Raw genomic sequence first — 22,793 nt, forward strand, 5'->3', positions numbered from 1 at the left:
ATCAAGTATACAAGTTACAGCGAAATCTAAGTGGCACAATTCACAATAGCTTCAGGTATAGGAACATTCTATATGCTTTGTATGAATTTGAACTTACCACTCTATACAAGGTAATTTTAAAATCTGGGATTTTAAGCACGCTTAAATGTTAATGAAACAAAATAGGGAAGCTATTTTGAGAGGACAGAATCTTAATCAGTAGATGACATTTAAGTAATTCAGTTTAATGTATAGCGCCATCTTCACAAGTACCATTGCCAAGCCAGGTATCCTCTACGCTACCCTGTATATGCATTTCAGTTTTGTTCCCTAAATTAAGAATTTTTCATCCATATATATTCATTTTATTTATTTACTAAAATTCACAGGCCAATTATCTAAAGCAGAGGTACCCAATATTTTGGGCCCCAGGGACCGGTTCCGTGGAGGTTTTTCCACGGACCGGAGGGGGCATGGTTTTGTGTGCTGCCTGCATCCCCTGAATGGAGCTTTGCCTGTTTGTGCAGCCCAGTTGCTGGCATGCCACTACCAGTACTGGTCCATGGACAGGGTTGGGGACCCCTGACCTAAAGTATAAAGAACTTGTTAAATTATATTTTCTGCCTTCTAGGGTTTCAGCTATACTCCAATCTGTCACTTGCAAATTGAATCAAAATTTCTTTCAAACCTTTATCCATATAAGTACAATGTTGAACAGAGGATCCAGATCTGAACCCTATAGCACTTCTCTCAATAATGCTACACTGCTCACAGTAAAGTTTTCAAGCCAGCTATGTGGTACATCCATTTAACTGTAATTAAATTCAGCCCACATTGAATTAGCTTGATAATCAAAATGTAATATGTCATTATATCTGGAAATCAATTATGTTCTACAGCATTCCCACAATCTTTTGGAACTTGTTCAATGAATAATGTAGGTGGTTAGTCTGGGTGAATTTTCTGTTGACAGATTCATTCTGACATCTGGCAATCACCGATTTCCAACTGCATGCTTGACAATACATTCTTTTGCAATAAAACAAATTATCCTATTTGTGCAAATGTTTACGAGCAATCTCACTAATTTTAGAGCTGCCTTGTTTCAGAAATGAGGATTTCTTTCATGGGTGCCCCATCTGATTCAATTCATGCGAAGAACACACATTTTCCAAATGTTATATTTTTATTAAATATAGCTGTTCAAGATCAACTATTCATTTTCTTCGCTGCGCAGTCTGGCATTTGGATTGGTAACTTTGATAGCAAGCTGAGCTGCTCTCTCCACAATTATCTTCCGATTCTTGGATGAAACATTATGAGCAATTTCTGCGCAAAATGACCTAAAAGCAACCACAAAACGATGTTAAAACAAGCTCATAGTGAATGTTTCTAAGAAAGTTTTCCTCAAAATGATTTTTATGAAGTGCCAGACAGCGGAAAAACTATCTACCCTGAGCAGAACATAACATACACAACACACCTTCCTCCCCCTATTTTCCCCACAATCACCACCCTGTGAGATGAGTTGGGCAGAGTGAGTAACTGGTCCAAAGCCATCCAGCTAGCTTTCATGACAACCTCTGGGCTTTCTAGCGTGGTGCCTTTAACCACTAGGCCAAAACTGCCTCTCGTTATTGCCCTGCCTCTGTTACGGGGGGGGGGGAGAGAGAGAGAAGCAGCAGTGGGCACAGCTTTGGCACTATAGTTTATGTTCTCCAGGCATGGCTGCAAACTCTGAGGAAGCTCACTTTTCAGCTTTTCTTTCTCCTTAGTTTTACTGGGTGAATAGATGTGCAAAACGAGTCAATTGCCCAGATTCAGTACAGATAATCCTCAACTTACAACAGTTCATCATTTAATGAATGTCCGAAGTTACAACACTGAAAAAGTGACTTATGACCATTTTTCATACTTATGATGGCTGCAGCATCCCCATGGTTATGGGATCAAAAGCCAAGACACTTGGCAACTGACTCATATTTACGATGGTTGCAGTGTCCCAGAATTGTGTGATCAGCTTTTGCGACTTTCTGTCAAGTAAAATCAATGGAGAAGCCAGATTCACTTAATAAACAAATTACTAATTTAACAACTGCAGTGATTCACTTAACTGTGGCAAGAAATGTCGTAAAAATACATCTTGGGCTCAATTATGGTCATATGCCCACAACACAACTGACTGCTGGAGTCAATCCTATACTATGTCTCATTGGATTTGTTTGGGATAAATATGTCCTCCGCTGCCTTGGGATTAGTGTTCAAGATGATATGGTATACAGTTGCAAGAAAAAGTATGTGAACCCCTTGGGATAACGCGGAGATTTCCATGAATTGGTCATAAAATGTGCTCTGAACGTCATCTAAGTCACAACAATAGAAAAACAGTCTGCTGAAAATAATAATACACAAACATTACATGTTGCCATAGTTTAATTGAACATAACATGTAGACATTCACAGTGCAGGGAGGAAAAAGTATGTGAACCGTTGGACTTAATAACTGGTTGACCCTCCTTTGGCAGCAATAACCTCAACCAAACGTTTCCTGTAGTTGCAGATCAGACCTGCACAACGATCTGGAGTAATTTTGGACCACTCCTCTTCACAAAACTGTTTCAGTGTAGCAATATTCTCGGGATGTCTAGTGTGAATCGCTCTCTTAAGGTCATGCCACAACATTTCAATCGGGTTGAGGTCAGGACTCTGACTGGGCCACTCCAGAAGGCGTATTCTGTGCTGTTGCAGCCATTGTTTTGTTGAATTACTTGTATGCTTTGGGTCATTGTCCTGTTGCATCACCCATCCGCTGCGGAGCTTCAGTTGGCAGACAGATGGTCGTACGTTTTCCTGCAAAATGTCTTGATAAACTCTGGAATTCATTTTCCCATCAATGACAACAATCCGTCCAGGCCCTGAGGCAGCAAAGCAGCCCCAAATCATGATGCTCCCTCCGCCATGTTTTACAGTGGGAATGAGGTTCTGATGTTGGTGTGCTGTGCCTTTTTTTCTCCACACATAGTGTTGTGTGTTTTTCCCAAACAACTCAATTTTGGTTTCATCTGTCCAGTGTATTTTGCCAGTAGTGCTGTGGAACATCCAGGTGCTCTTTTGCAAACTTCAAACGTGCTGCAATATTTTTTTGGGACAGCAATGGCTTCCTCCGTGGTGTCCTCCCATGTACTCCAGTCTTGTTTAATGTTTTCCTTACTGTAGATGTGTCAACAAAAATGTTAGCATGTGCCAGAGATTTCTGTAGGTCTTTAGCTGACACTCTAGGAATCTTCTTTACCTCAAGAAGCATTCTGCTGTGCTCTTGCAGTCATTTTTACAGGACGACCACGCCTAGGGAGAGTAGCAACAGTGCTAAACTTTCTCCATTTGTAGACAGTCTGTCTTATCGTGGACACATGAACATCAAGGCTTTTGGAGATACTTTTGTAACCCTTTCCAGCTTCATGCAAGTCAACAATTCTTGATCGTAGGTCTTCTGAGAGCTCTTTTCTACGAGGCATGGTTCACATCAGACAGTGCTTCTTGAAACCAGTAAACCCATAACAGATGTGTGTTTTTAAAGGGCAGGACAGCTGTCAGCAACACATCCAATATCATCACACTGATTGGAGTCAAGATTGGCTCACTCCTGGCTCCAATTAGCTCTTGGAGACGTCATTAGGCTAGGGGCTCACATACTTTTTCCTCCCTGCACTGTGAATGTTTACATGTTATGTTCAATTAAACCATGGCAACATGTAATGTTTGTGTATTATTTTCAGCAGACTGTGTTTTTCTATTGTTGTGACTTAGGTGACGTTCAGAGCACATTTTATGACCAATTCATGCAAATCTCTGCGTTATCCCAAGGGGTTCACATACTTTTTCCTGCAACTGTATATTATATAATGGGGGCTGAAGAAAAAAAAATGAGAATAAAATGCAATCACAGCCCAGGATTTGTAGTCCTCATTGGTATTTTTCCAATCTTTTAAATACTTTCTCTCAATAATGACAATATAAAAATTGTTTTCATTTTTCTCAGCCATCTACTTTTACGGTATAATCTTTCAGCAACACTAAAGGATTTTGTAAAGGTGGTGAAGTAACAGAAAAGGACTCGTCTTAGGCAGGAAGAAGAAAACATTCTGAGGAAGAGAATAACAAAAAAAGATACCTAGAAAAGGCTGGTTTAATGGATTTCTTTTTCAATTCAGAATGACTTAATTTTACCATATAGCAACGCAACATGGCGGATCGTAAAGAATAATTACAAAACATTTTTTTCCAACTTACTTGTTGCTCATCATTAATACCTCCAGCTCTTTGACATTATGAACAAGAAACTTCCGGAATCCTGAGGGCAGCATGTGTTTTGTTTTCTTATTGCTCCCATAGCCAATGTTGGGCATCAAGATCTGGCCCTTAAACCTTCTGCGAACTCTGTTATCAATACCTCTTGGCTTGCGCCAGTTACGCTACAAGAATTCAAAAGCAATGGAAGAACTTTAACATGTTTTCAGAGACTGTCATTTTAATGTCTTGAAGAACCACAATAAACCACCAACCAGAGTATTTTAACCGAGGATTTACATTCACAAAAAGTACACCTACCTTGATTTTGACATAGCGATCAGATTGATGACGGATGAACTTCTTGGTCCTCTTTTTGACAATATTAGGTTTGATGAGAGGCCTCAGAGCTGGCATTGTAACTACAGAAAAAATACAGAAGGAATTATGGCCTGTAGGCTATAAATGAAGTATAAACATGTTGCAGAGTATCTTCCGTTTGTTAACATGTTTCAGAGCCAGAAACGGAATGGGTGTTTTCTGCAACTTATATCCCTCCTGTGTCCAAAGCTGGAAGAGTACAAAAACTCTCCAGATGCGATCCTGGGAGGTTATTGGTTTAAAATGTGAGTTCCTGATCTCTCGTTTCCCCATATTTCTTTAGTATACTGCTTTCTTTAAAATGATAAATTATATATTACTTAAAGCAATTAACAGCAAAACCAATGGGTCATCTATTACAAATGGACTCCTGGAAAGTGGAAGCTTTGTCGGAAATCATATTAACTTTTCCCAGTTGTTATTGAGATTTTTTATTTCTAAGTACTGAACAGACTGCAAGGTAAATTACCAAGACAATCTTCATATGCCATTCTAAAAATACATCACAGCATGATGGATGAGTAAGATGGTAGTTGCCTTTCTGTGCCCAGCCATTGTTCTTCCAATTGTCTTACAACTCTAAAATTTCATCTGAAAAAGACCCAAGTTGGACTTGCTCTTGGGAATTGTGAGGCTTTCAACTGTGAGGCACAAAACATATATCCCTGTAGTTCATTTTCACATCATGCCAAGTATGCAGACATTGGGAAGATTAGCAAATCAAACCTCTACATTCTTTCATTGCTAACTGAAAGGCTGGAATAGAAAAACAACCTTTATACATAGTTCACGCATATATAAAAGGACCAAACCCTATAAAGTTAGTATTTCATAGAAAGGACCAAATGGCTTTTATAAGCTAAGGCTATGCATAAAACTATTGCTATTCCTATGAAACAACACCAGAATATCAAAAACGCGTCATCGTCAATGAAGTTTTATCAGATTAAAGAGCAGGCGTATGTATCATTCCCACAACACCCACAGTTGGATAAATGAGGCGGATCGGTGCTGGATGGTAGCTGTCAACTGACTCAGGTCAAGTAAAAAAACAATGGTCTCCGGTATTGTTTCTCAACCTTAGCAACTTTTAAGAAGGGTGGACTTCAACTTCCATAATTCCCAACCAGCGTGCAGCCCAATGCAGCCTCAAACTCTCCTGCCGCCTCTTGAAACAGCAGATCCAAAATATCGCCGCCTCAGCAAGGAAGGATCCGGGCCGGCCAGCTTTTGCGCTTGTCTGCCTGCTGCACTTCCATCTCAGCAGAAGAAACCGAACCCCGCAACCGAACTCCCCCCCCCCCATTACAACATGCAAGAAAACCCGCCGTTTATCCCCGCCTCGGAAAAGATTGGCGGGAGTCGACGGAAACCATCTCCGAGCAGCCCCGAGTAGGAAGAAAAAGTTGCTGCAATTTCTCTTCTGCCAGGATGGCAACGGATTCCCGACTTACCGACTATCTAAGTGCCGCAGTAAGGAAACCTGGAGACATCAAAAGAAAGAGAGACGGCGGAAGCCGCAAGGGTTGATGGGACGCTCGGGGAAGGTCCTGGAAGGTCGGGTAGAGATGCTTTCGAGGTGGAGGGAGAGCTATCGGAGAGCTCTGCCTCCTATCCAGTCAAGCTCATTAAGGGACGGTCAAATGAAATGCCTTCGTTTAAATTCTAGTTAAATAAAATTCACATTTAACTCAATAACGGCATGGGATGTCGTCGGGCCATTAACAAGGACCTTTATGCATCACTTCCGCCTATAGGGGCAAAATGTAGACGGGGGAGGTAAGAAAGGATAGAGGGAGCCACACTTGCTGTTCTAGTGGATCTAATTGAGAACCCTTTATATAGGATTAAACAGACGTCCCCGGATTGTGTGACAAGGAGCCGCAAAGTCGTCTACAAATAAAGCGTCGCGGCCAAACTCTTGTAATTCGCAATTTCTTAATGCTTTTTACAGAGTTTTGCGTTTAGATTAATTACATTTTAATTCAATTTATTAATTGAAAAAACGTATCTACCGTCTGACCGTGGGGCGTTAATATCCATGGGGCAGGAAGAAAACCAATGATGTTAATATGAATTCCACCATAGAAAAAGTTTTTCCTGATACAGGCAGTCCTGAACTTACGACCACAACTGATCCCAAAATTTCTGTTGTTAAATGAGTTATTTGTAAAGTGAGTTTTGCCACATTGTACAACCTTTCTTGCTAAAGTTGTTAAGTGAACCGTTAGCAACCGTTTGTTAAGTGAATCTGACTTCCCCATTGACTTTGCTTGTCAGAAGGTCACAAAAGGGGATCACATAACCTGGGACACAGCAACAATCATAAATATGAACTAGTTGCCCAAGCATCTGAATTTTGATTACATGATCTTGGGGATGCTGCAAAGGCTGTTACTGTGAAAAACGGTCATAACTCACATTTTTCAGTGCCGTTGTAACTTTGAACCATCGCTAAATGAACTGTTCAGATATTGGGTAACCCTAGATACCAACCAATTGAGATTTGTAAATAACTTCTTTAGCTGAAAGTAGAAAAGATTTAGGAAATCACATTATGAAACTAAAAAAAAATATTAAGTTAAAATCTGGTTTAAGATTAAATATCAAGAAGACAAAACTTGTCAGACTGCATGCTAAGTGCCTTTACAGTTGGCAGCAAACAAGGCTTGAAGGAGGATGAAGGCAATAGATGAGGTCGGTGGATAGGCCTTCCAAGAGATTATTGGAATGTTCATAGAAGAAATACAAATTATTACTTGTGAATGGTCACAAGAGGCTTGCCTTTCCGGTTCCGGCAGCCAAGAATGATTTAAATTCTGCATTCTGTCTCCCCACTTTTCAAAGGACATCTCCAGTTTCTAATGGAAAAAGGAAAAAACTATAGCAGTTAAAGAGTGTGGCTCCATCTACAAATTAACTCTGTCTAGCTGTGCACCAGATTGAAGAATTTGAGTGAGTCTGCTGGTAAATTTCAGAGTGAAAGCCCCACATCTCTATTTCATACCTGCTGTGCAAAGGCAGTTTCATGTGGACACTTGAGTTGGTTATGCTTCTTAACATGAACCTTTATGACTAGGGACGTAAAAATCCGTCAAATATACACAGCCTAAAATACACGTAAGAGTATTTTAGAGTATGACCAAGAATTCATTAACTCTTATTTTGCTATGTGATATAAAACAATTCTGAAAAAGTTGAGATTCAAATCTAAGAACCTGGTTTCCATTTAATGGTTATGTCTTATGAATATCACAATAGCAATACTTAGTGACTCTATCTGATCTGGAAGAAGGTAAGCACCGTCAGACTTGAATAATAATTGAATGAAATATCATCAGGAAACCCAGAAATTCCACTGGAAAGTTGAAAAAAATCACAGGGAAGAAAACCAAGATTTTTGTATTGTCACCAAGAAAACTACAAGGATATATCTATATAGTTAGCAGAAGCTGAACTTTATTCCAGGGAGGAAGAATTAAGAAAAAAGATTTTGTGTATACTTATTCAACTAATGCAAAGAGAAACACATTATTTACAAACCACATTCCTAAGAAGCTGATGACAATTGGGCTCACACATTGCACAAAAGACTAATTCATTTTCACTTAGTATATTAATCTAATAATTGTGTTTTTAAAGTATGATGTATCGCCTGTGCCTGTATTAGTGTAAAGCCTAATGGTTCATTAAATAAACTGCAACCATTTGTAGTTTATTTAATGAACCGGTTAGTCAAACTAGGGCCTATATAAAATAAAGATAGCATTTCCCGTGCTAGTTGCAGATCCAAAACTTGAATAACATAAAATGTAGAATATCATAACCGTAATATAATTCAGCTATATACATGCATCCATTTGAAGTATGAAAATGTGACTCTTGCTAATGACCAATTCATGAACACTCATAGGTTTGACTTGCAAACTAATTTATGAAGGTCCAATAGGGTTAAATAGCTAAATGAAATCCTTGAAAGCAGATTCAGTTCTTCCATTCAAAGGGTGTCTATGCTTCTGTTGTGTAAAAAAGCCAAAGTAACAACTAACGTTAGCTACATCTTATAGTTCTGCTTTTTTCCAAATTTTATTTTGCTCTTTAATGCCTCCACTGACAACTTCAATTCAAATTAATATACTATCATAGTCTGGATATTAATATTCTACTTGCTACATAAATTTATGTTTGATTCCAAACACCCTGTTGTGAGATTTTGCAAACATATAACAGTATCTTTTTACAGAAATGTCAGCATCACCCTTATTCTGATTGCTCCTTCCCCCCCAAATTAGGAAGTTGTCACCTGGCAGCTTCAAGCAATCTACTGGACAAGTCATTTAACAAGCTCCCGGCATTTTCACCTCAAACCAACATTTTCAGCAGGGCTTGACAGAAGACTCACATCAAGTCCCAACTACAGTAATTACGGTAAGATGTTTATTGCAGACAACACTGAAGCCACACAAAGAAATCAATATCTCTCGGCAATGCATTTTTTTTCTATTTTCCCAAAGGTTTTATCCTTCTGTTCTTCTTTATTAACAGATGCTTGGCAACCTTGAAGTTAGGTATTGGCAATACATTTATGCAATGGTCATCTCTAGCCTGGGAACTCCTGTTCCCATCTCCTTAACCTTTGTATCAGCTCTCCCATTTTACGACACAGCTCCCTTAGCCTTATGATCATCTGTTTAGCAGGCTTGTTTTGAAATTGGTTGAGCACTTTGAACATTATAGTAGCTGTCGAAAGCAAGTTGCTGGATTTTGAGCTGTTTCTCCTGCTTCATTGGGCACCTCGCTCAGCCTCATTAGCTGTTTGAGGCTGGTTTTGAGAACTGGTTTAGTACTCTTTCAAATCCCCACCCCAATGCAGTGTATTGTAGGGAGCTGTTACGGTAGGTAGTGGCACCAGCAGCTGTGCCTAGATCTTTTCATCTGTAAGGGGGGGGGGGAGGAATTTGTGGCAGAAGACACTGCCAGAGCTTGTTCATACCACAGTTAATGTAAGTGACCCTAATATTGCATAGGGTTGGACTGTAAGAAAATCAAAATCCAATCATTTCACTTTACCTGTCTTCCAAGAAAAAAAGCTATAGGAGAAGAGTGGCTGAAAAGCCCTTCTATTAAATTAAATCTTTTCAAAGTTGGCTGTAGCAGTCAAGTCAGACTTATTGAAGTTTACCTGTCCAGCAAGAATGGGGCCATTGAAGTAATAAAGCCTTGCTAGTGGTCTCCTAGTATAAAGGCTCAATGAATATCAGACACAACCTAAATGGAATTTTGTAATTCTCCAAATAGTAGCTTTTAATCAGTGTGAAATTGTGTGCAGCTACAATCACCTGTAAAATTTGACTAGATTTGTATTTTATTTCATTAAGGGTGCTGTGATAACGGGCTCACCATCAATATTAACAGGGAACACAACTGATCTCTTTAATGAAATGAAATATCTAATGATATTAATGAAATATCTAAAGTTAGATATTGATCTTATGTCTGAATTGTTCAGGAATGATCCTGGCAGTGCAAAATTGCTCTTTATCCTAATTGAGTACAAAGTTGTGCCTTAAATTTTGTATATAACAATATGAAGAAGGTCCAACAATATGCATTTGGATCAAGAAAGCCCTTTACACTGTACAGGATTTCCATTTCTACAGTATAGTATATTGCATGCAGATACTACAGGATAAGACAAAAACTGACCATCTTCCATCTCCATCAGGAAAAGTTATGATGGGAGATGACAAATGAAAAAATAAAGGCAGGACACTATATGATATAGGTTAATAAAACTATCTGCAGTATAGGAAGATTATAAACAAGGGAAATTCCTATCTTCTTGTAAAGGGAGAGCCCACGGCAGCTTAGGGGTTTTCCAGATGCACTTTGCTGGTCACACTGGAAACGGAATGCTTATCTAGAGTCTTGTTGCTTGATGGAGGGTAGCCCTTTTGCCTGAAAATGCGAGGACACAAAAATGGGACATTCTGCAAACAAAATATGTCTTCTTCCACACAGCCCTTGCCCTCAGCCTTCTCAGCAGTATCATTATTGTAATAATATCGATGCATCTCCTGAAATAACAGAGGGGAATGTGCAACCAAATTTGAAGAGTCGTTTGACTGTCAAAGCTAATGGTAACCGTAATACCATTTTAGAAGACTACCAATTTCCCACCCATTGAAAAATTTGCTGCTTTGTGATTCGTTTCTACTGTATGTTTCTAAGGAGGGAATGGAAGAAAAGCTGTTTCTCTAATTAAACAAACCTTTCATTGAAAATCTGTAGCATGGTAATTCATGCAACATGCTTAAAATACATACAAATTGATTGTCTGAAAGCCCCTTTCACCAAGTCATAATGTATAAATGGGACAATGACCCTCTGTTAGTCCGATGCAGCAGATTTCTTGGTCATGTTCTTCAAAAATGCCATCAAATGTAATAGTTATGTTTGCGAGATTCTGGATCCCCTTAGGTCGTGTATCCCTTGTTGCTGACTGGCCAGTTGCGGTGAGGAACGTGAATACCAGGATTGACTGGGTGTGTGTGAGAAACATGGCTGAACAGAACTTCACTTCTATCCTGTCTTGATTCAGGTAGACACAAGCACAGCTTATCAAGGAGATGCCCAGGCCAGAAATTATTAGGGTTGGTCAAGGGATTCAGATAGTTATACATTCTCCTCAGTTCTCTGCAAGCAAATAATATGATCATGAAACAATATACAGAAAAAACGAGGTGGAGATTTAATAAACTGAAGTTTTGTCATTTTGCAAAAAAAAGGAAGAAAAAATTAGGGTTTGACCCTAAGCTGCAATGTGGCTTACTTGATTCCAAATTTGCCAGATTGCTACTATGCCAGGGGTTCTCAACCAGGGGTGCTCGCGCCTCCTGGGGGTGTGAGATGATATTCCAGGGGGTGCGAAAACTTGGATTTAGAAGTTTCAAAATTATAGTGTACGTGCATAATTCATTGCCATTATTTTGAACTTTTTTAAGGGGTGAGAGAATATATCAGAAGCACTTTAGGGGTCCAGAATATAGAAAAGTTTGGGAACCAGTGCAGTATGCAGTGCAAGCCATGGTTTAGGTTTAATATGTTGTTTTGATGCATTTTAATATGAAATTCGTATATGTACATAAATAAAAAAATAAAGGGGAACTGAAATTTTATTGTTGTCACCTTAATGAGAATAAACCCTAAGTCAAAATTAAAATAAAGTACTGTAACCTAAATCTGAAGTGCAAACTAAAAGGCTTGGGTCAAGTTGATCTGCAACACTGCCTCCTACTGGAGCTCACTTGCATCTAAGTTTATTATGTATCCTGAAAAAATTGATTTCTAAATTTCTAAAAATTTGATTTCTAAACTGCTTGAAACTGACTTGAAAAAATAAGTACCTTTAAAAGCCAGCTACATTATAATAAAAAATATAAACTATCAAAACTAACAAAACTATTTCCCTTTTATGAACTGTAAGTAACAATAGGCAATTCTTTGCCTGTATGGATTGGTTAGGATAGAGACTCAACTTCTAGTAAAATAAATAGATTTATATTTTCTTTTGCTATCGTACTTCTATTTGGATGCTACATTTGAATTTTTTTAAAATTATTTTTGATGTCTGTGATTCTTAATAGTTAGATTTAAATAAACTTTCCCAAATCTGGGTGTTATCTAGAGGTATACAAATCATTTTCCAGAATTCTCCTGCTCACATGAGAAAATTGCTGAAAATTGTGGGAATTCAAAGACATCTAGGTTGAGAAAATGTAGGTTAAATACATCAGATTTAATTGCTGCCTATATGCCGTTAAAATACATTGAAAAAAATCTTTTACCTCTTTCTCTATTTCTCTCTCTCTCTTCTCTCTTTTCTCTCTCTCTTCTCTCTCTCTATCTATCTATCTATCTATATATATATATATATATATATATATATATATAGAGAGAGAGAGAGAGATAGATAGATAGATAGATATAGATAGATAGATAGATAGATAGATAAATAGATAGATAGATAGATCTTTAATGCCAAGTTCAACAAAAGAAATGTAATCTCATACCTTTCCATGTATTTTTTTGCAAGCACATCTGGATTCTCAGGCAAATTCTCATCAAGAAATTCCACATTCCAAATCTCCAGTGGAGGAAGTATTCTTTTGGAGTGTGGACTGTAAAGTGTAAAGAATTTCAATTTAGAATCAAGTGGTATTTAAAAAGAAGTTGGACAGCTGGATGGCAAAAAAAAAAAAGAAATCCATACAGTAGAGTGTATATTGGTAAATGGAAATAACAGGCTAGCCCAGTGTCCTTTATTAACTTCAGCAACTTTAAGATGTGAAGTCCAATATTAAAGTTGCTGTGGTTAAGGAACACTGGGCTAGAATCATAGCCTCTACTTTCAACATAAAGTCTCTGTTAAGCTACCATTATGGTCAATTATTTGTTGTCCTCCCTAAATCCAGTTTTAGAGTTGAATATCCCAACAGCAAAAACTACCCCTAATTTTCTCTCCATCTGTAAGAGAAGAGATGCACCTTTGTATGGCCAACTGTCAAGGTAGGACAGCATCAAAATAAGACTCCCTCTAGCTTCTTCTACTGTTTTCCTTCTTTTACTGTTAACAGCCATGATCACAAATGCTGAAATAATCCAAATTTCCTTTGTAAATTAAAGTTAGAGAAAATAAGAGAGATCTGCACATTTATATTCACATTCATTCACAGATTTCTAATTTTGTTTTATTTGGGTGTTTGATTTATGTGTGGCCTTTGGCTGTAATAATAAATAAATTTAATTGAATTCTTTAGATACACCTCAAAGAATCAGTTATGATATCTTTGCTATGATACCTTTGCATATTTTGCAAATAAATTGCATAAATGCATTTTATTGTTTTCAGCCTCATACCACAGATCCCTCAATTTGAGATTATTAATCCTACCTAGATTTCAAATAAAATTCTATAGGATTTTTTTTTTAAATTCCCAGTACAGTATAATATTCCTAAAAGTTTGCCAGAATTGCAACTTTCTGAGCAAACTACCCAGCTCCATTAGCATAGAACCTCTGGAAACTGAAAACAAAATTTTAGGATAATTCTGTAATATCAAAATAAATGTCTAACTCTGTGTCTTGCCCACTAAAAAAATACTCAGTTCAATCCTGCTGCAGAAAATTTGCTGATCTCGTGGCACCGAAATATTCCATAAGAAGATGTATACCTCTATTATTCCTATGGCAAAATGCTTTTACCAACAATATGCAGGATTATGAAGAATAGTGATTTACCACAAAAATCAATGTTATGTGGCAAGTAAGCAGAAGTCCAAGAAAAAAAAATGTTTTTACGAACAGAACATAAAAATCAAAATGGCTTTTTTAAGCCATTTGCAGAATGGCTAAGTCAAATTGAATATGGATAATCCTTGATTTGCGACTGTAACTGAGCCAAGAATTATAGTTGTTAAATTGTTGCAGTTGTAAATCTAGGCATTGTATGAACAGATTTGTAGTTACAAACACTTTTACCACACTTGTTAAGTGAACCCAGTGGGTTGTTAAGCAAATCCATTTTCCCCAAAGGGTGTTTTTTGTTGGAAACTAGAGTATTGGAAACTGGCAAAAAAAAAAATTAATGTTGTGAATTATGTTCATGTGACTATGGGACACTGCAAACAGCCATAATGGTGAGTCAGTTGCTGCATGCCCAAAATGTGATTATGTGTTGTGTATGTAGCCATTGTAACTCCAAAAATAGGTTGTAGAGATTTGTAGAGAAGATTTCTTGTCATTTCAAATGGTCATTAAGTGAACAGTAGTAAATGGTGGCCTACCTGAATGGAAGAGAAATGACAGCTTGTGGATACTGAAGCTCCATTATTCCAAGAGCTTTTTAGATAATACTCCATCCTCCTGAATACATACCTCATCAGTTTCTTAAATTCCTTAAATGACACCCAGCGGCAGGTCCGAGGCTGCTTTTTGACTCGTTTCTTAATTGGTTTTGGCTTTCTAGAAGTAAACAAAAAAGGTGAACAGAAATTTAGCCCATAAGATCAGACCAGTCCTCCCCAAGCTGATTTTTTTTTTAAAAAATGTTACTATAACTCCAGAATTTTTAGATATTAATGGGGAAGAAGGTATCATAGTATGTTCAGGAAAACTGAGGTGGGGATCACTTATTTGTGTGTCTTTAACATTTGTACTAAAGTAAACTAGATAAGAAAAAGCAAAAAGCTGTACATATGAAAGCACAACCCTTTTAAAAAAATAGCAACAGTACAGAATATTCCGCATTATGAAAATTTATCACCAGATATAAGGAAACAAAATCTGTAAAGGTGAATGCTCTGCATGTTCTCTTAAGCAGATCTAGTCCCGCATTATGTTTCTATAGTGGCCAGCCAAATGTCTCTAGGGCAGGGTTTCTCAACCTTGACAATTTTAAGGCATGTGGACTTCAACTCCCAGAATTCCACAGCCAGCAAGGTTGAGAAACACTGCTCTAGGGAAACATACATACAAGACCTAACGTGTAGCAGCCAGTTCTGATTTGTTCTCACTGTATTGTTTTCAGAAGAACTCTGCCTTTGAACATTGTGGTTTATTCGATTATCATTATTATTACTACTTTCATCTATAAAAGTTTTCTCACGTCACAGCTAGAACACTGAGAGGATGTGAACCTAACTGGATCAAAAGTTGATTAACAGAAGTTGAGGAAACAATTAAGCATTAATGTGTTGGCAGCTTGGAGTTGGCATTAATGTATTAGCAGGACTACTTTGTCTACCCCACGGGTATCAAACTTGCCGCATCACGTGACGTGTCACTACTTTTTTTGCTGGGGTGGGCTCTGTATGATGCAACCGACCCACGGGCTGGCAGTTTGACACCCATGGACTACACAGAACTGTATGCACCCAATTCAGGCATCCTGGAAGAAACTACTTAAGGTCCCTACAATTGCCATGTGGGGAGGACCAAGAGTTGCAGATGCTGGATTTTCTGGTGACTGTGCCTAGATGGCAGAAGTGCTTTCCAACTGACATCAAATTGGACTTCTGAAAACTACAAAGTGATCAATTGTTTCAGAGGGCCTATGGTGACAGATTATGCCAATGTGAGGTTGGAGGTCCTTAGTGTTATTTTATAGTGGTGTTGGTTTACCATCTATTTTTACAGTGGATTTTTCGTGGTATTAATATGTTTGCTATGAATTGTCTACAGTTCAGCAAATACTGATGGGCACATAAATAAATTAGTATCCCTTCTCAGTTTTTATTAATTGCAGTGGCAGAAAAGAGCAGCAATTATTTTACACAGGTGAGGTGCTGAAGACAAGATGTTGCTGGACTATAATCCCCAACATCTTTTATATCCAAAGGGGGAAAGTTACTGGGAATTGTAGTTAAAACCAGGAGAGAACCTGTTCTCTCTGCCGATGAGAGTACATATCTTTTCTGAGGGACGAGGGCTGCATTTGGTTTTTAAAAAGTGTATATTCTCCTTCTGTCCTATTGAAGTTATAACTTCATGACAAATTCTGGCTTCTGAGGATCATATTCAAACTTTCTAGGGAGCCTATTCAAAGCTTTGGAGGAGCCACATAACACCTCAGGTTCTGTGTACACCTCAGGTTCGATGAAACTTAAATAAATGAGGATTTGGAGCTTTAAAAATAAAAAGTATTAACATGAAGAAGAAAATCTAAAGAGAAAAATTGCTATTGATTTACTGTTATAGAGTAAGTTGTACAACTAAATAAAAGCACACCCCATCATTCTGCCAGCTCTGTATCCTATGAGTTTATGTCAATGTTCTCAGTGGTAACATGTATATCAAAAAATCTGTGATACCTTAGTTTTAGATTATTCAAAAATTAGCTACTGACTATTCCACAAATGTTTGCCTATGTACATGTACCCAACTGGAAGATAATTACTGTAATAGGAGAATAATCCAGGGTATATTTCTGCTCTTCAAAATAGCAGATGAAAAAAAACCTCTGGCTTTAAAAGTGATATGCTAGACCAGAGGTCTCCAGCCTTTTTGTTTTGGCAGCCCGGAAAGGGAGGCAGGCACCGCTACGTGCACATGTGCAAACGGGCCGCACATGCACACAAATAGGCCATGCACATGTGCAAATGGGCCACACATGCGCACACGCAAACAGCCGCACATGAGCACATGCGCATGCGCAAACGGGGTTGCGTGGGCACGAGCACTGCAAATGGGGCAGCATTAGTGCTGGCGGAACGCTATGTGTGGCACTAGTGCCAGTGGGATGCTCCAGGAGCAGGGTGGCGCTAGCGCCAGTGGGGAACTTGGGGGGTGGGATGGCGCTAGCACTGGCAGGATGCTCGGGGCAGTGCTAGCGCTGGTTGGGACGCTCAGGGTGCGGTGGCACTAGCGATGGCAGGATGCTCAGGGTGGTGCTAGCGCGAGAGTGGGGTTAAGCAGCTGCGTCCGACAGGTTGGGGACCCCTGTGGTAGACTAAGAATGTGTGTGCATGATACATTAAACAAACCTTTCCTCAACCTTGGAAGAGCTTTCCCCATCAGATGATTCCCCCAGGTAAACAGAATTGTCAATATATCCTCCTGGCTGCCTCAACTTCCGGGAGTATTTTCCAAGTGTCAGGAGCCTGTCTCCTGGGTAGAGCAGACCTACGGTACACATTGTGTTGTTTTTTTTAAAAAAAGAATAACTGTAACATACTACACAGTCTATTCAATTCAATCTTTTATTACCGCCACAGACCAGAATTAAAAATTAAAACATTGAAATAAAATAAAACAGAACAAGATATAATACTATATTATAGTTAGTGGTGAGATCATTGATGGGCGGCCAAAGTCTGCCTAATTTTATAGAAAGGGTAGCAGAATTTAGCTATGTTCAAGGTGACTGTATCATACTGATCCAATAATAACACCTGTATGTAAGAGAGATCAGAATTTCCCAGTATTTTATCAGGTAGGGAGTTATGAGTCTGTGAATCCTTATAGAGGATACAACACAACAGGGCATGAGCTGTCATTTCAATGGCTCCTTGTCCCTAGCGGCACCATCTCAGTTCAAATGGGATAAGCTCTGGATTGTGCATCTGAATAATTTTCCTATATTGGATTTACAAAAGAGAGTTCTTAAAGCTTTGAAGAATGTTATGAGAAGGGTGAAAGAAAAAAAGAAAGAAATCAAGTTTTAGGACATTATTTTGAGTGACTAAAGATTGAGGTTGTTAGCAGTAAAAGGAAGGAATATAAAGTTAGTTTACTGATCAAGCTTAAAACGGATATGTCATTATCTCTGATAACCCTTAATAGACTTTTGCTGACATCAGAGGACTGGAATGAAAAGGCTTTAATTAAAGGCTTTCTTTATAAATAAGAGATGGGATATGGGAAGAAGAGATAATTTGTTGCTTTTTAAGAGAAGGGGATAAGTTACTAAAATTATTTATTTGTGATGAAAGGAAGTTTTCTTTTTTAAAATTTGTATTAGTTTTATTGCTTTAATTGTAATGTTTCATAACATTACTACAAAAAAGGATTAAATTTTATTCTCTCACTATGTTGCATAACTTGTTACAGCTGCACTAGAACTTTAAGTGACTGAGTTGTTTTTTAAGAGGAGCAATCATTGTTTCTGAACAACAGACCAATAGCTGGATTTACAATGGCCCAGGAAAATCACCTGTGCAGACCAAAGAGTCATTCTAAACTTTACAGACAGCATCAATTGCAAACCGTAAATTTTATCCATGATTTTATCAGTTGGCACATTTTAAGGCAGGTAGATTCTTTAAAAATGATGGAGCAGAATAATGTCTGTATGTAATTGACAATCTGCAGTGTGGATCACACATTTATTCTTTTTTATATGAAAGTTGGAAGCTGGCTAACTTATTGGGCCTCACTAAGGAAATGAGCCTGGGACAGCAGCTTTATTTAGGGTTTGAGACAAGATCACAAAACAAACTGTGATACAGTGTTATATCCAAGCCAAGGTTGAGCTACAGAAACCTAAAGAAATGCAGAAACTATCTGAAGGAGCCCAACATATGCTATATTATTTTCTTATCAGTGTCCCTTGAATTAACAAGACTTTCCCTCTATTTAGACGGATGGTGATTATGTAACTGTATAGGAGAATAACATTTCAGTTTTTCTCAGATATTAGATTACTAGACACTGCCCATGTTCTGGAACCTGCCTTTGAAATCATAAGGGTTAAAATATATTTTTATTTTAATTCACAGTCCTCCATGGAGCTATTCAACATAATCTTTAGCATCCTTATTTAGAAACATCATGACATTTAGTGGGTAAGTTGATTTCTAAGCACTATCACAACACTACTAGACCCATTTTTCTGAATTTAGAAATGCAAAATACCTTCCCCTTAACATTTTTGTTTGTTAGTGGCTTCCATCCTGAATCTATAAAGCTGAAACACAAAGTTGAATTTGGATTGGGCTGCTTGATATAAGGCACTCTTTCTGTGTTTTTTTTTTTTTCATACCTCTTTTTAGTGCTCTTTCTGAAATTGGAATTCCATATTTTTTGCAAAGCTTCACACACTGAAAGTAGACATAGTGGCATGCCAGGCGATGGTGGTCCACCAATTCTCCCATTTCACCCTCTAGGCAGCTTGGCAAGCAGTGACTATCGACAATCGGGTCTCCAGACCTCACCAGTCTACACTGTTCTGCAAAGTCTAATGGATTAGTTTTCCTCTGTAAAAATAAAACAGTGTCTCTGTTATAAAACAATACTGTTGTACAATAAATGTTCTTATGCTGCTAAAATTGTAACATAGTGAGACGTTAATTAAAAGGACAAAGACATTTTTTGTCCTACTGCAAAAAAGAAGTCAGATCTCTGTGCAGACCTTTACTGAAAATGGATTAAAAAGTGTTGCGTAGATGTGAACTGGGGACACTTGCTGTATAGCAATAACAACTTCGCAGCAACTGCTCTAAGCAATCAATTCTCAATGTCAAAGTCAAATTGCAGTTTATAAAATCTCTGCTTTACTGCTGAAGAAAACTATAGAGGGCATACCCACTGTCACAAAACAGTATTTTAGTTCAGGGGAAATCAGTACTCCGTGGGGGTCTTCCCATTTGCATTTCTGCCATTTCTGCATTTTATACTGAACAGGTGTCTAGTGTTAAAGTTGTGTTCTTACCATTTTCCCAGGGGAGGGGGAGGAGGAAGGTGTGTTAAGTACATTCGCTGCCTTGAGTTATTTGTAAAAAATGATAAATAAAAATAAATAAATATCACCCATTATTTGAGAGGTAAGTCAGGGTGACTGTTAGCATCGGGAAACAGTGGCAATAGACAGTATAGAGACTGGCAACAGGAGAGCAGGTTCATAAGTGTATAGATTTTAATCAGCTCAACCAGCTTTAACTCAGCAATGGGGAAACCCATTACATTATCTAACCTGATTGAAAATAGGAAAACTGCTGTTCAAGATCCAAGGAAGGTGCTACTCCTCTAATAGAAAGATGATAGGATTAGCCAGCAATTATACATGCTGGGCTCTTCCACAGAGGTAGAGCTACTTCTGCTGCCCGCATTTAAGTGAACGTTGATAGGGAATTACTTTGGCAGGCTTCTTTGTGAATGCCGTCCTCATTGGGCTTTTTCCTTTTTCACCATTCTCTGGTGCTGTTTCTTTCCCCTAGATTTCAGGAGCCCTGGTGTCGCAATGGTTAGAATGCAGTATTGCAGTGGCTCTGCCAACAGCAAGGAGTTCAATCCTGACTGGCTCAAGGTTGACTCAGCCTTCCATCCTTTCGAGTTTGGTAAAATGAAGACCCAGATTGTTGGGGGCAACAGGCTAACTCTGTAATGTGCTTAGAGAGGGCTGTAAATCTCTGTGAAGCAGTATATAAGTCTAAGTGGTAGGGCTATTTGTTGAGACATTTAGTGCAGTGGTTCTCAATCTTTTTAATGCCCGACCCCCAACCGGTCGTAAGTCGAGGACTACTCAATCGGTCGTAAGTCGAGGACTACTAAACTGGTGCAGCATCATTTGCAGAATGGGATTTTTGGTGGGCTCAGCAGGGCAGAGACAGCCTGGACAATTCCTATTGGCTTTTGAAAGCCAATAGAATTAGACTCTATTCAAGAGAGCCTATTCTATTGGCTTTCAAAAGCCAATAGAATAAAAGGGAGTAGCACAGTTAAGGAAAAGGGGGAAAAAATGGCGGACTGCGTTGTTTGGCGACCCCCGTGAAATGGTCGTTCGACCCCAAATGGGGTCCTGACCCACAGGTTGAGAACCACTGATTTAGTGATTTATCAGTACTATAAAATGAAATGGCCTTCTGCCTAGAATTTATCCTTACTTAATGCAACCAGCTAGTAGTCAATTCCCATGATCCAAATGATTCGAGTCAGGCCACAAAAATATAGTACCTTTAGCCGTCGTCTGGTTTCCTTGTATCTCTTCCCAACTATTTCCATTTGGTTATAAGTTAAGTGCCTGCGATCTGTTTCAGTGTTGATGGGAGGAACTTGCAAATGGTTTGACTTAGGTTGACAAGCTACCTGAGAAGATATACTGGACTTGGCATGAGGGATTAAATCTCCTTTTGCAGTGATGGATGCAGTTTTTGCCACAGGCAATGGCTCTTTAGCATGATTATTAAAACAAAGGGAAAAAAAACAGAAACCAGATTATAAGGCCATCAACTATTGAGCTGTTTTATCATGCTGGCTTCTACTTAGTTGAGGAAATACTTTCTCAGAAATTAGAAAAATGTCCTGTCTTACCTTGATTTTCAACAGTTGGTATTCACAATAATTACAAATCTGCAGTTTTAAACATCTATTAAAATAACCAAAATAACGAATACATATGACTATATATGACTGTTTCTTATTTCTTTACATATACTGTATTAAATTGCCAAACTGCAGCCAACCTATAGCCAACACCAATATAGTATTATGTCACTGACTAGAATGTTATTTTTTCTTAAGTTATTTATGTACTCCCCAACTTGCTATTCTTCAAATATGTTGGGATTACAGTCTAGAATTTCCAAATACCTTCAAAAACCTTAGATATTTGTTTATGATGCCATTAACAGCTAAATCTGTAAATCAGAACTACAGGATCAAACTTATCAGGGACTGAAAACTATTCAATCACCTGTATTGATTTAGTTCCCTTGTTACCTTGCTTTGGCTGTTTCCAGTTCTCCCTTAAACTATCCATCCATAATCTTTGACATTCAGCCAGGTCAGCACCAGTTATAGTATGTCCTTTCTTTGAAATGGTGAGAAAGACAATGATTTCTTCTAAGTCAGTTTTACTGATAGGCACTTTGGTCTGGAAACAAAAATTGTAGTTAGGTCTGGGATTTGACATGATAAAAAAAAATCCAAGGGGAAACATCTATTTCAAAGAGAGCAATTTCTTACATTATAGCTAGATACGAACACACTATGGTTCAGTTTATTACTATCTGCAGTCATTGATTGAATGAGCAAACAGAATGTGCAGTCTTCTGTGAGAAATCATGTAGCTCAATGATTGCAATACAAGCAATGTGCACTTTGAACATCAGCAAATTGCAAACTGGTGATGCTCATGTGATTCTCTTAACTAAAAAGTGCTGTGAAGAAGTTGAATTTTTTTCTTTTTACTAAGACTCCTGTGATATATTTGCACACACAGATACTCTCATTCAGGTTGGGATATGTGAATGGAAACTACTTTCATATGGCACGCTTCTAAAGAATTAGGATATATAAATATTTCTTTAAATGTAATGTAAGTTAACCATAGATGACAAGAACTTAAAATGTTATATCAAAAGTCCGGTTAACGGTTATAGTCCCAAGTATTAAGATTTCAACTTCAGTTTTTTTCATCAGACTTCACTGTCCTCATGTATTTATTTTTGCTCTTAATCTATCAGACTGCAGGGAGCCAACTCAGGAACAAACTTTACAAGATTAATAATTAAATTAATAAAATCTTCTAGTTATAGAAAATGACTCTTTACTTATCTAATACCAGTCTAAGCAAACTTTTTAGAACATTTTAGGTTTTCCATATATATAAAATCAATTGTTCTATTTATAAACTATGAATTTTGGTGTAG

General features: G+C 38.0%; 2 protein-coding genes across 2 annotated transcripts; both read right to left on the reverse strand.

The window, feature by feature from the left end:
• Positions 1-1,146: 1,146 nt before the first annotated feature.
• Positions 1,147-6,248, reverse strand: RPL32 (ribosomal protein L32). The gene is made up of 4 exons (XM_039368457.1): positions 6,102-6,248; positions 4,588-4,688; positions 4,270-4,451; positions 1,147-1,322 (listed from the first exon to the last, which is right to left on the reverse strand). Exons 2-4 carry the CDS (start codon positions 4,681-4,683, stop codon positions 1,193-1,195), a joined length of 408 nt encoding a protein of 135 aa, XP_039224391.1. The 5' UTR covers positions 4,684-4,688; positions 6,102-6,248; the 3' UTR covers positions 1,147-1,192.
• A 4,789-nt stretch (positions 6,249-11,037) lies between these two features.
• On the reverse strand, positions 11,038-22,161 carry EFCAB12 (EF-hand calcium binding domain 12). Its single transcript, XM_039368458.1, has 8 exons — positions 22,108-22,161; positions 21,862-22,015; positions 21,097-21,311; positions 19,187-19,400; positions 17,190-17,328; positions 14,584-14,670; positions 12,720-12,827; positions 11,038-11,343 (listed from the first exon to the last, which is right to left on the reverse strand). The coding sequence occupies exons 1-8, from the start codon at positions 22,159-22,161 to the stop codon at positions 11,124-11,126; spliced, it is 1,191 nt and encodes a 396-aa protein (XP_039224392.1). The 3' UTR covers positions 11,038-11,123.
• Between the last annotated feature and the right edge of the window lie 632 nt (positions 22,162-22,793).

Source organism: Crotalus tigris, unplaced genomic scaffold, assembly GCF_016545835.1.
Source record: "Crotalus tigris isolate CLP2741 ecotype Arizona unplaced genomic scaffold, ASM1654583v1 scf7180000020795.235405, whole genome shotgun sequence".
Classification (NCBI taxonomy): Eukaryota; Metazoa; Chordata; class Lepidosauria; order Squamata; family Viperidae; genus Crotalus; species Crotalus tigris.